At 40.0% G+C, this 13,142-nt stretch overlaps 1 protein-coding gene across 1 annotated transcript in view; it reads left to right on the top strand.

The window, feature by feature from the left end:
* The window catches only part of C2H1orf21 (chromosome 2 C1orf21 homolog), a 231,047-nt gene that overhangs the window by 117,333 nt on the left and 100,572 nt on the right, over positions 1-13,142 (top strand). Inside the window, exon 3 of the mRNA XM_060091147.1 lies at positions 466-560. Within this exon, the coding sequence (XP_059947130.1) occupies positions 466-560 (95 nt within the window). The remainder of the gene's footprint in view (positions 1-465; positions 561-13,142) is intronic.

Raw genomic sequence — 13,142 nt, 5'->3', positions numbered from 1 at the left:
TGATCAGTTAAGCTCTTTAGTCTTACTTTGTGTTTCCAAAAGAAAGAAATTCAGGTGTGAACGTACTGCATAACGTTGCTGCCACAGGCATTTTGAACTAATATTCTCAAGGAGAAAAATCTCCTTAAACCATTCTGTGATATGCCCTAATGCGTATAAATTCCGAATAGGCTTTAGATATGGAATAACCTCTGTTTCTGCTGCCACCATCTGCTCTCTGTGAAAGGACCAGGCAGTGCCACTTTCATTAGCTGCCTTCATGGTGCTGAGCTTTGCCAAGTAGACAGAGGAGAGTGCCTCATAAAAAGAGGCTGGTTAAGCTTCTTCCAGATTGTTTCAAATGAACCACATAGAAAGGCTGCAGGGAAAGGGCTCTAACAAATTATGCTGTTGGGCTTTTCTTACTGACACTTTTCTCCCATTGTGAAAAAAGTTATAAAATGTCTTTTCTTTTTTGGCACTCAGATGAGTATAGGATCAAACCAGTGGAAGAGGTCAAATACATGAAAAATGGGGCAGAAGAGGAGCAAAAAATAGCAGCCAGGAACCAAGAAAACTTGGTAAGCATTGAATTTCTCGTATAACAATGAATTTTGGTGACAGCATTATAATAAAATCTTCACTGCATGTTTAAACTGCAGCTTACACACTGGCATGAGATTTCTTGCAAATGCCATTGCTATTTATAGCTTGCCTGGAAGCTGTACCAGTACTCCTGTATCCTGTTTGTTTTTGAACAAGCCCTTCTTTAATCTTCATAGAGAATGTTTCAGGGGAAATGTAGCAAAATTATTAGTATTTCAAAATGGTTAAATTTAAAGGAAAAAGCATAAAGTAGGAATGAGTTTTATGGGGGGGGCATTACCTTTTTTCTTTTTCTCTGCATCCTTTAACTCGTGTCCAGATCACAGTGAATGGCTAAGTTTCATTATTCTCGATATGTAGTGTTGTTAAGGAAGTTGCCTTTCAAAGGAAAATAAGGTACCTTGAAGGTAGGTCTTTATCAAATTTGTACTTCACATTCACACTGTTAAGGTATTGTGGGTTTTGAGTTAACGTGAGAATTCTTATGATCTGAAACAGATTGTTAGGAACGTCTTTCTCTAATGCAAATCAATATACATGTTCCACCTTAATATTCCATCTCTTAAACAAACAGTAAATTATCATATTAGCTGATTTCTTAAGAGATTACAGATTGTTAAGAATATGCATTTATTCAGTTATGTTGGAGTAGAATTGTTTTTCTCTTTTATTTTGGGGTTAATTGCTTGCTATTTTTTTCATGTTTGAGTGAATGTATTTTTAAGAAGTTTGCAATGTCATAAAATATTTTCACTTGACTTAAACTCCTTTTTCCGTTATGTGCTTTGTTTTTGTTTTTCTGATTTCTGCTACAGCAGAAGGAGTCGGCAGAATATTCACCAGTGCTCATGAGTATTTAAGGCTGTCCTTTTTCCATGATACACTAATGAACATAACAGGCTCACTCTTTTTCCTCTATTCTTTTCTGAACATATGATCTACAACTTGAAAAACTCAAGTATCAACACCTGAGTATTTTAGATCATTTTAAAGGAGTGAAAAACACTGTGATAAATTTTGCTTTATAAATGGGATTTGGATTTTAAGGTATCCCTTAAGTCACAGAGGTTCATCACACCTGTGGTATATTTTAACATCAATACTTAAATCCAGAAAAGGTAGCTATGACTAAATAGTGAAGTTAATATTATCAGACTTTTTACATGAATTTTTTTTTTGCTTTGAATAGATAAATAGATGGTCTGAGTAGTTGAAACATCAGTCGTCAGTTTTCTACTGTATTTTATTGAACAAAGTTTGTCGTTGCTTGATATAATTTCATCTTAAGTTATGAATCCCATCTTTAGTAATAGTATTTCCATTGGAGGCTAAAGAGACATTGGTGACCAGTCCGCTGGTGGCTCTTTGTTAGGTGTAACTGCTAGCGTCCATCTCTACTTCACATGCTTGTACCTCTGAACTCCTAAGGAAAGCAATGACTTTTATCTTACAGCTTGTGAGTTTTTCCTCAGTGTTGCTCTCATCATATTTAGGGCCAGTACAGCTTTCTTCCTTCGCTCTCAGTTTCATAGTCTATCAGCTCCTTGGTGCCTAGTGTATTCTTTTTCAGCACTGTGGTCAGAATTGGTGCTAGTGCTTTTCCATGCAGACTGAATGGAGATTCAAAAAGAGAGAAATTCTGGCCTATTTACTCATGGATTATCTATGTCAACCCCACACCACTTTACTCTGCCAGCGAATCAGAGTCCAGGCCACCAAGAGGAGTTTTCAAGTATATGAAGACTTACAAGGAGAATGGGGACTAAATGGTTATTTTTGGTTCTGAGATTTCTAGACTGCGTTCCAAAATTAAATGATTTTCAGTTATTTGGAAGTATGTTACCTTTGTCACCTCCATTTGGGGGGATGCATAATCAAGTACTGACCATGCGTGCCGTTTGAGAAAACAGCCTCCTAAATTTGAAGCTTACATTGGAAGGTGGATGAGATAGACTTAACAAGTCTTTATTTTTACGTCCATTAAAATAATCTGAGAGTCAAGTTGGTCTTACGTTTCAAAGAATGATTTTAAGATGTAGCTTGAAGTACTTTTTAAAAGATTTTTTTTTTTACCCAAACTGTTGAAATTAAAAGGGTTGGCAAACATAACCAAGGCATATGGCATCATGGTGGCAACCATGGGTTTTTGGAGGCAGAAACTGCCTGGATTCTGATCTCAGCTCTGCCACTTACTCATTGCAGGATCAAGTTACTTCACTTCTCTAAACCTCCTGCCCATCCATTGGGGAAAAAGACAGTGCTTCATGGTGCTCTTGGGAGGATTACACGAGGTGATTGTTGTAAAACTTTGAGTGCAGTGCCTGGTACGTGATAAGCACTTAATAAGAGTTAGGCATTATCACATAAAACGAAAGGAAAGAATAATGAATGTTAGAGTCAGTGTTCCTTTTCTTTTTCTTTTACGTTAATTGGTGAGAGAGATTTAAGTGAATGTTTTAGGTTAATGCCAGTGTTACATCTGTTTTGAAAAACCTTGCTCTGGAACCATGAAATTCCTTAAACAAGTACGTTTTGAGTACCTGTTATGCATAAGGCCCTTACTTGTGTTGAGAGACACAGTGTACTGTCCTCGAGGAGCTTACAGTAGAGTTGAGGGAACTGTTCAGGTCAACCAGTAGCTTACTGGGTGCCTCTGTGTACAAGGCTCTGTCCCAAACTCCGCAGATAAACACAAAAATAAGGAAACCACTGACTCTTACCACAAGGCGCTTGTATTGCAGTAAACAAGGTAAGTACCAAATGACTATAAATAAAGCAGGGTTAGATAAATAAAACAAGATCGATTCCAAGAAGACAACACAAAGAGCTGCCGATATCAAAGAAGGCAGATATCTTGTCTGTTGTGGATCAGGACCTACTTGATGAAAGAGCTGGTGTTTACAATGGGCCTCAAAGGATAGAATGAGGGAGAGTGCCCCAGGCTGAAGTAACAGAGGTGGAAAACTCAAAACGTATTTAATAAAAAGCACATGGTCCTGTTTGATTGGGGAGCGGGAGGGGTCAGGAGAAGGCATCAGTAGGAGAGCAGCGGGAAATTAGAGGCAAAACGTAGATGGGGTCATACACAGAGCTTTGATGTCCAGCTGAGAGGTCCAAAATCAATTCAGTGGATTAATGGGAGCCTTTGAAGTTTTTAAGCTAGGGATTGTCCGAATGAGATTATGATTGAGGAAAGTTTATGTGGAATCAGCAGGTGTAATATGGAGTAGTATGGGGAGCCTGGGTGGGAGATCATTCATAATAGTTTTTGCAAGAGATAGTGAACCTGAACCAAGGTAGTGGCAGGGAGAATAGAAAAGGTTTAGGCAAGGTTGCAATAGAAGCGACAAGATTTGACAGCTTCTTATAGGTATTAAAGGAAGACAGAGGACTCAGGAGATAATGGTAATAACAAGACTGTGACACCTGGAAAGATGACCGGTAGTGGTGAGAATAAATAGTGACCTCAATGAAAAGATAAAATCACTAAGAAGGCTGTGTTTGATGAAAATACAAAGTGTTCATTCATTCATTCATTATTCATTACTCACTCTTGCCCACCCTTAAAAGATCAAATGTGGTCCACAAGAGAGGAAGGGAAGCATCCATCACATGACAGTGTAGTAACTGCAGTAACAGAACACCTGTACTGTCAGGGCCTTAGGCTCTGTGCTTTGGGGGATGCAGAGGAGCATAATGTAAATCTCATCACCCTAGTGGGCTCACTTTCTGGTAGCAGATAGAAGGCATGTGACCTAAATGACCACAACTCAAGGTACATTGTGAATGTAGAGGCTGGGTTTGAGCAAGCAAAGCTTTAGGAACTTGCAGACTATCCATACGAAGGAGTCTAGCAAAGTCCACATCTATGAGTATGTGGCGCTTGTTACCTGGGACATGCTAGGTGTTCGGTATATTTTTGTTTGCTTGAATGTGGATGGAGGAATGTATGAATAAGAGAAGTTGGACCTCGAGGTCCAACTATTACTTTGTACCTAGTAGTTGCTCAATAGTATTTAGATGTCCAGTCACTTGGGACATCTAAATACTATTGACCACGGTTTCTGTGGGTGGAAGAGATTGTGCTGGTTTTCTGTGGCTGATGATGAGTCATTTATATGTCAACCACTTATGTACTCAGTACAAACATGTGCATTCATCCAGTTTTTACCACTGTTGGACATCCATGTATTTCACTTTACTTCTCTCAGACTTTAATTCCTTCTTCAGGAAGGTAGTATAAAGTAGTAGCATTGGCTTTGGAGATTATATATAAATATATATCAATATGGATCCCAGGTTATTTCTAGCTTTATAATTTTGGTCAAATATCTAAAACTTCTGAACCTCAAGTTCCTCATCTGGAATCTGGGAATTATAAAGTTATTGAAGTATTAGAAGAAAACATAGGAGACTATGTTTAGAATCTTAGCAAAGCAGGGGAGGCTTTCTTAGGACATAGAAAGCAAAAACTATGAAGAAAGAAAAATAGTGGGACTTCCCTGGTGCTGCAGTGGTTAAGAATCCACCTGCCAATGCAGGGGACACGGGTTCGAGCCCTGGTCCAGGAAGATCCCACATGCCGCAGAGCAGCTAAGCCCATGGGCCAGAATTTCTGAGCCTGCGCTCTAGAGCCCACGAGCCACAACTCCTGAGCCCATGTGCCACTACTACTGAAGCCCACGCCCTAGAGCCCGTGCTCTGCAACAAGAGAAGCCACCACAATGAGAAGCCCGCGCACTGCAACAAAAAGTAGTCTCCACTGACCGCAACCAGAGAAAGCCCGCACTCAGCAACGAAGACCCAATGCAGCCAAAAATAAATAAATAAATATATTTTAAAAAGAAAGAAAAATAGTTTATTTCATTAGATCAAAACTAAGTACTTCTGCAAGACAGAATAACTACAGAAAAGTAGTTAATAGATAGGCAACATCCTGGGAGAAAATATTTATGACATAAAAGACAAAGGATTAGTACTGGGATTTCTAAAGAACACTTGTAAATAATTAAGAAAAGGCTAATCCACTAGAAAAATAGGTAAATGAAATGAACAGATGGTTCACAGTAGAGGATATTGGGTAATAAGCATATGAAAAGATGTTCCACATCACTAGAACAGTGGCTATACTCTCTTACCCAACCTGCTGCGTTAGAAGACTCTCACACACCCCTCTGAAAGATGCTGACTTCAGTCCGGGGTGGGCTCACAGAATGGCTGGTGGGCTACTCTCTAGAATACCTCTGTGCTTTTGCTCTCTCAGTTAAATGTGTGTTTTCCAAGCACCAGTTTCCAAACCTGCTTATACTGGTTGAATGTCATTGTAATTATGTAATTTAGTTAGGTAATATGTAAACCAATGAAACACAAGTGTGGAAAGAGAGCTGTTTTGTGAAAATTAAATTAAATGCTTTGGAAAATCTTAATGAAGGCAATTACTAAAAACTTACGGTTAAATTAAATTAAATTCTGCACTCAGATTATTTCACAAGGCTTTTACGTTCTCACTTCCCTTAAGAAACCAAACCAGGGAATCTTAGATGTACATTATAAGGATGTGGTTAATGCAGAAAGTATATGTAGAGCCCCAGTCAGTGATCCCTTACTTGTGAAGCCTTGTTCCTGTGCCAGAAGATGGGAGGGGGAATGCACATCCATGTATTTTAAAATAAATAATATGCTTAATGTATATATACATTTTTTATGTTGCCCTACTTTAACTCACTTTATCATTTAATTACCAGTCAGATGGTGTTGCCTAACACAACCTTTATTGTAATCAGGGAAATGCGTATTAAAACATGATTCCTTAGCTTGGCAAAAATTTGAAGATTGATAATATCAGATTTGGGCATGGTAATAGGAAAATATGTATTTACATACTAGTGGTACATATCTTGGAGGACAATTTAGCAGTATCTATTAAAATTTAAACATGCGCTCAGCATCACCCAGCACTTCCATATCTTGATATCCACCCAAGCAGCTGCCCTTGTGAATGAGAAAGCTTGCACAAGACTTTCACTACAGCGTCATTTCTATAAGTGAAAAATCAAAAATAACCTTCATGCTTGTCACTAGGAGAATGCTACAGCTGTAGTACACTAGACAGCAATTAAAAAGAATGAGTTAGGGCTTTCTTGGTGGCGCAGTGGTTGAGAGTCCACCTGCCGATGCAGGGGACACAGGTTCATGCCCCGGACTGGGAAGATCCCACATGCCGTGGAGCGGCTGGGCCCGTGAGCCATGGCCGCTGAGCCTGCGCGTCCGGAGCCTGTGCTCCGCAATGGGAGAGGGCACAACAGTGAGAGGCCCGCGTACCACAAACAAACAAACAAATAAATAAGTAAATAAATAGAATGAGTTAGGATTTATGAACTGTCAGGGAGAAACGCAAATTGTAGATTGGATATGTATAGTATGATACCATTTAAGGTTTTTTAATGAAACAAAACAGCAACACCCTGCATGTGCTATGAGTACTCATAAATGTACAGGGATCCATAGAAAAACCTGGATGGATGTGTCCCTAGCTACTAAGAGTGGGCACCTGAGTTAATGGAGGACATAAGTGTGCTATGGCTCAGTTTCCTCCTCTGCAAAATGGGGATAATAATTGAACTCACTTTAGCAGGAATTTGTGAAAATTAAAAAGATATTCCTGTAAACTCTTAGCAGGGTTTCTGGCATAGAAAATGCAGATGTTGGCTATTGTCAACAGTGGAGTTGGATTGGGTGTGGTGGTTAGGGGATTTTTATCCTTATAAAAATATTTTTAAATTTTAATGTTTTTAATTTTTTAAGGACAATATGAGTATATTATTTGTGTGATTTAAAAATTATTTTTAAAGGGTATAATAATAACAAAACTCCAGTAACTACTTGCATACCTGGGGATCTGTAATGTAAGTAGGATTGTCATTTTCTCATTATCCTAAATACCCTCAGTTTTTCACCATTATCTGATATCTGATTAACAGCAGGCAAGCTCAAGGAGCTCACGGAAGCTCTAGGATCATCCAGCTTCATTTTATGTAGGTTAATAGTTTTGCATATAAATAATTTAAGGGTAAATTACTCCAGTCTTGGCACTATTCAGTCCCCTTCCCTCTCCAAAGACAAATAAAAGACATAGTTTTGAAGTGCTCCCTCTCACTACACGCTAAGACATTGTCATTTCTTCCTTGATTAACATTTGTCATTCTTAAGCTGTCCTCCCTTAGGAGTTAATGAATCATTTGATGCTGGTTTTTTGTTTTGGGGGGTTTTAGGGTTTGAGTTTGGGGTTTTGTATGTATGTCCTAGATTTACACGTATTATAATAGTTTCTGACTCACTATTTCCAGATATCTTTGTATAAATGAGAAGGCACTTTTCTATCAAATGAGACATATCATGGTTCGGTGAGCTTTTGATTTTAGTATTATCCAGAGAGTTGAAGACTGAGTTGAAACATGCTTGTCTAACTCACCAATTCCTGAGTACAATCAAGTGACAAGATAAGAAATAGAGCATTCTAATGGGCTTTAGTGGAGAAGGAGAATGAATCAAGCTCTAGGTACACCCTCTTCCTGCCTGTTGAGTTTGTGAGAGCTCCTATACCTATCTCCGGTACATTACACTTCCAGTAAATGTCAGGACATCCAGTTGCAGAAATGAAGACTTAGAGATTAGGAGACATCTTTGATAAGAGGAAAATTTCCAGCAACCTGTCAGAGCTCTCTTTGGAGCAGTGGCATTCAGCTGGTGAAAACTGGGAAGTGGCTCTGACCCACGGAATGTGCTATGGTTGAAGCAGTCCCCTGGAGGGCTAATGTTCTCCAAAGCATTGGATTGATTGACAGCCTGAAACAAACCAGAGAACAGTCTGCAATTTCACTCAGTACCTGTAGGTCAGTAGGAAAGCTAAGTGCTCAAGACTACAGTCACCATATCACTCTTTCTAGAGTATGCCGGTGAGGAACAAGTCATGTGAATGAACATTGTAAACTTTGACTCAATAATGTTTATTATGCTAAGATATATAATTCCCATCTAGGTGTTCTCTAATGAGGAACCCTCTTAAGAGTCAATTTAAACTCTTCTTTTTAACAGATACGACCATGTTTACTTATCCTGTGACTCTGCAGAGCAGCTAATAGAATAGCAAACTGACTTTTCGGTTTAAAGGTTGTTCTTGGTGATCTTAGGAGTGACTGTTGATCTTTGAGTGCTCATCTCACATGGAAGGTCAAGTAATTATTTTTGGAAACCAGATAATGCAGAAGACCATGACTTTGAATTATCCCAGTTTCCCAAGTCATTTATACATTCCTAGCACTTTTTTTTTTAAAGCTTCTTTTTTTTTGAATTTATTTATTTAATTTGTTTATTTTTGACTGCACTGTGTCTTCGTGGCTGTGCGTGGGCTACCTCCAGTTGCGGCGAGCAGGGCTACTCTTGGCTGCAGCGCGTGGGCTTCTCACTGTGGTGGCTTCTCCTGTTGCGGAGCACAGGCTTTAGGCGTGCGGGCTTCAGTAGTTGTGGCACGCGGGCTCAGTAGTTGTGGCTCGCGGGCTCTAGAGCACAGGCTCAGTAGTTGTGGCACACGAGCTTAGTTGCTCCGCAGCATGTGAGGTCCTCCCGGACCAGGGCTCGAACCCGCGTCCCCTGCATTGGCAGGCAGACTCTCAACCACTGCGCCACCAGGGTAGCCCCCTAGCACTCTTGAGAATAAGGTAAAATAAACTGACAAGGGTAAAGCTGATATTACAGACAAAGGAAGGGTCAAGCTCTATAAAGCACCTCCTTTCCCCTCCCCTCCCTCCTTCAAGGTGCAGGTTGGATTTGAGCTCAGGCTGGGGCTGGAATGAATTGTGGAGGTGGGAAGAAGTGGGATATGGACTTGAAGGAGTTACTTCCTGGTTTGTGGACATTCTAGAAGGTTGAGGGTTCCCAAACCAAAGTGAAGGTAGGGGGTGAAGATGCTCCCGAGAGCATCTGTTTTAGACAAGAGAAACCTCTTCCTAGAGCAGCTTCATAAACATCACTTTAGCCCAAGACTCATCCCCAAGATTCCCTGCTTTTAACTCAGTGATCTCATTCTCATTTCCTCTTCTTGCATGCACAGGACATGGGCACCAGCCTCGGGTTCTTCCAGATAATTAGAGAAACAGCATCAGGATCTCAGGCACGATCTACCTGACCAGAACCTTTTAGTTTCTGGGGAGAAAAACAGCTCATGTGAGCTTTAGTTCTGGCAGCATCATTCTCTTTTGTTGCGGCACAGATGGAACAGGAGGGAAGAATTCTGTCTCTTCACTGATCTTGGAAAACATTCTTTATCCAACTAGTATTTTTGTGTTACTTGAGCCAGGCACATTTAGGGTCTTACAAATTCTCCTGGCACTGTGGTGGTTTATTTTAGAGTAGAACAGGAGTAGGGTGTAATTCACTAAGAAGGAGGGATTTGTTGAATCAACCCTCTAAATGTTAAGTGTTGAACAGAAGCAGAGTTCCTAATTCAGGAACAGAATGTTATGAGAATAAAAGAATACCCACAAAGTGCTTTGTAAACATAAAGTCCAACACAAATTATAGTGGTTATTGTTGTCACTAGTTAAAAGGACACTTAGATTCGTTTCTGAGGTTAGTTGCTATTTCATGGTGGAAACCAAGTTAAGGAACAGCATTCTTCTGGTTCTAAGTAAGAGTTAATACCTAGTCCTCTGAAGAAAGACTTATATCATCATAGCACACTTCATTCTCTCACGGAGAAAGGGCAATATTAAAGTGTACACAGGTTCCCCCCGCTCTCCGAAAGTAGTGTTCCTAGGAAACTTCCCGTAACCTGGAATGGTGCAAAGTGATGAAGCAATTACCTTCGGACACGTCTTGCTAACGGATGCACAAAATAAATTGAGCTAAAGCACAGACACTCACAGACACAGTTCACAGGTACAGCAGCTTCATGCTGAGATGCTGAATGTAGTTTCTGGGGAAGGAGCATGGTAGTGCCACTGTCACTGCTGGGGGAATGCACTGCCTTTATAATGGCTCCTGCAAAACAAACACTGAATGCTATTTTCTCTTTTTGCCTTTTTTCCTAAAAGCAAAAATCCTCTTCACATTTCTTTCGGTTAGCGAAAACAGGTACTAATTCTTTTGTAAAAGCGAAGTGGTGTAAAGCAAACTTTGAAAAAGCAGGGGATACCTGTACCCAACAGATACAGAAATCAACGCATCGAAGGTGGTTTTTGGAGCAACTACTATAATCATCCCAAAAGCTAGGCATAGCAGAACATGACTGAAACCCTATTTCAAATAGCTTTTACTCTTTTCCATACTAATACACTGACATGACCTTATGCAGGCGAACACGGTGTTAGGGTCCTGGTACAGCATCTCTCTTTTTTTCATAACTATTTTTTAAGTTGATGTGTAGTTAATTTGCAATGTTGTGTTAGTTTCAGGTATACAGCAAAGTGATTCAGTTATACATGCATGTATATGTATTTTTTCAGATTCTTTTCCATTATAAGTTATTACAAGATATTGAATGTAGTTCCCTGTGCTATACAGTAGGTCTTTGTTGTTTATTTTATAAATAGTAGTTTGTATATGTTAATCCCAAACTCCTGATTTGTCTCTCTCCTCCCCTTTCCCCTTTGGTAACCATAAGTTTGTCTTCCATGTCTGTAAATCTATTTCTGGTTTACAAAATAAGTTCATTTGTGGAATTTAGATTCCACATATAAGTGATATCATATGATATTTGTCTTTTTCTGACTGCTTCACTTAATATGGTAATCTCTAGGTCCATCCACGTTGCTGCAAATGGCATTGTTTCATTCTTTTCTATGGCTGAGTAATATTCCATTGTGTGTGTGGGGGCGTATACACACCACATCTTCTTTTTATCCATTCATCTGTTGAGGGACATTTAGGTTGCTTCCATGTCTTGGCTATTGTAAACTGTGCTGCTATGAACATTGGGGTACATATATCTTTTTGAATTATAGTTTTCTCTGGATGCATGCCCAGGAGTGGATTGCAGGATCATGTGCTAACTCTATTTTTAGTTTTTTACAGTATATCTCTTGAATAAATTCCTATCTCAGTGTACTCAGTTCTCACTGTCAGCTAGGTATTGTCTGGGTGCTGACGGAAAAAAAGGATTAATGAGGCACCAATGTAACTCAGGAAACTCAAGGGGCGACAGATACGTACACAGGAAGTCTCTAGTAGAGACCCTAATGCAGTCTTTTGGGAGAATGGGAGTGGAATGGTGGACCCTGATTGGGAGATCTGAGGAGATCCACAGAGAGCCAGCACTGCAGCAGGGCCTTGAACGAAAGCAGTTTGCCTTGGCAAATGCTGAGGGGAAAGGGATTTCAAGCAGAAGGAAGAGTGGGAGCCAAGCACAGAGACGTGACATGACTAGTGAGTGGATGGGGAGGCTGATGGAGCACATTGTGAAGTGTTCATTGGGTAGTCAGTGTGTTTTAGCTGTTTTTTGTTCAAGCCAGCACATTAATTTCTGGTATACAGATAGCCACATTCTTTAGCCAGTTTGCAGCTACAGAATAAATAGAACAGATCTCTGCTCATCTAATTTAAAGATTGAGGGTGTTGATAATGACTTCCTTTTTCCCAGCATTGTTGCAAAATGTGATTGCTTTTTTCTTTTTTTTTTTTTTTTTTTTTTTCCGGTACGCGGGCCTCTCACTGTTGTGGCCTCTCCCGTTGCGGAGCAAAGGCTCCGGACGCGCAGGCTTAGCGGCCATGGCTCACGGGCCCAGCCGCTCCGCGGCATATGGGATCTTCCCGGACCAGGGCACGAACCCGTGTCCCCTGCATCGGCAGGCGGACTCTCAACCACTGCGCCACCAGGGAAGCCCCGTGATTGTTTTTAAATATGCCTTCCTTGGATGCAAAGTGTTTTCTAAAAGTTGCTGAACATAATTACTCTTGATCTCCTCTGCCCTGTAAAGCATAGCTTCTTATTTATCCTCCAGAACCTTCCCTGTTTAACTTTGGGAAGTACAGCAAACACAAACCTTATATTTAAAATTATACCTTATATTTAAATATTAAGGTATAAGGTATACCTTATATTTAAAATTTTGGCCTCTTCTCCAAATACCATGATATTTAAATAGACAATGGAAAGAAGCCCTCTTCAAACCTTGATTCTGTTTGATCCGCATGGTCATTTTAGATATTGGATTTATTTGTCTCGCTCTTTTAGCCTGGGTATTTTTTACCCAAGTGGCCCAGGTACAACAGTGGAGTGGGGGGAATGAGTGACAAGTGAGAGGGCCACCTAAGGCTCACCACCGATTAGAGTATCTAGAACAATAACACAGTCATGTGCCTTTTCTGCAGGTTGTTCGTATTTCTCTCTTATCTCCCCTGTGATGCTAAAAATAAAACTAAAGCATATAAGTTTCACTCATTGATTGGCAAACTCAGTGAGGTAGCTTCACCCAAAATTAATAATTTATGCCCTGGAGGTGAGAATGTCAAAAACTGTGGTAATGTTTCTAAGAGTCTGGGCTTTGAGTAGTGTCTCTTCT

Source organism: Mesoplodon densirostris, chromosome 2, assembly GCF_025265405.1.
Source record: "Mesoplodon densirostris isolate mMesDen1 chromosome 2, mMesDen1 primary haplotype, whole genome shotgun sequence".
Taxonomy (NCBI): Eukaryota; Metazoa; Chordata; class Mammalia; order Artiodactyla; family Ziphiidae; genus Mesoplodon; species Mesoplodon densirostris.
This window is presented reverse-complemented; position numbering and strand designations above follow the sequence as displayed.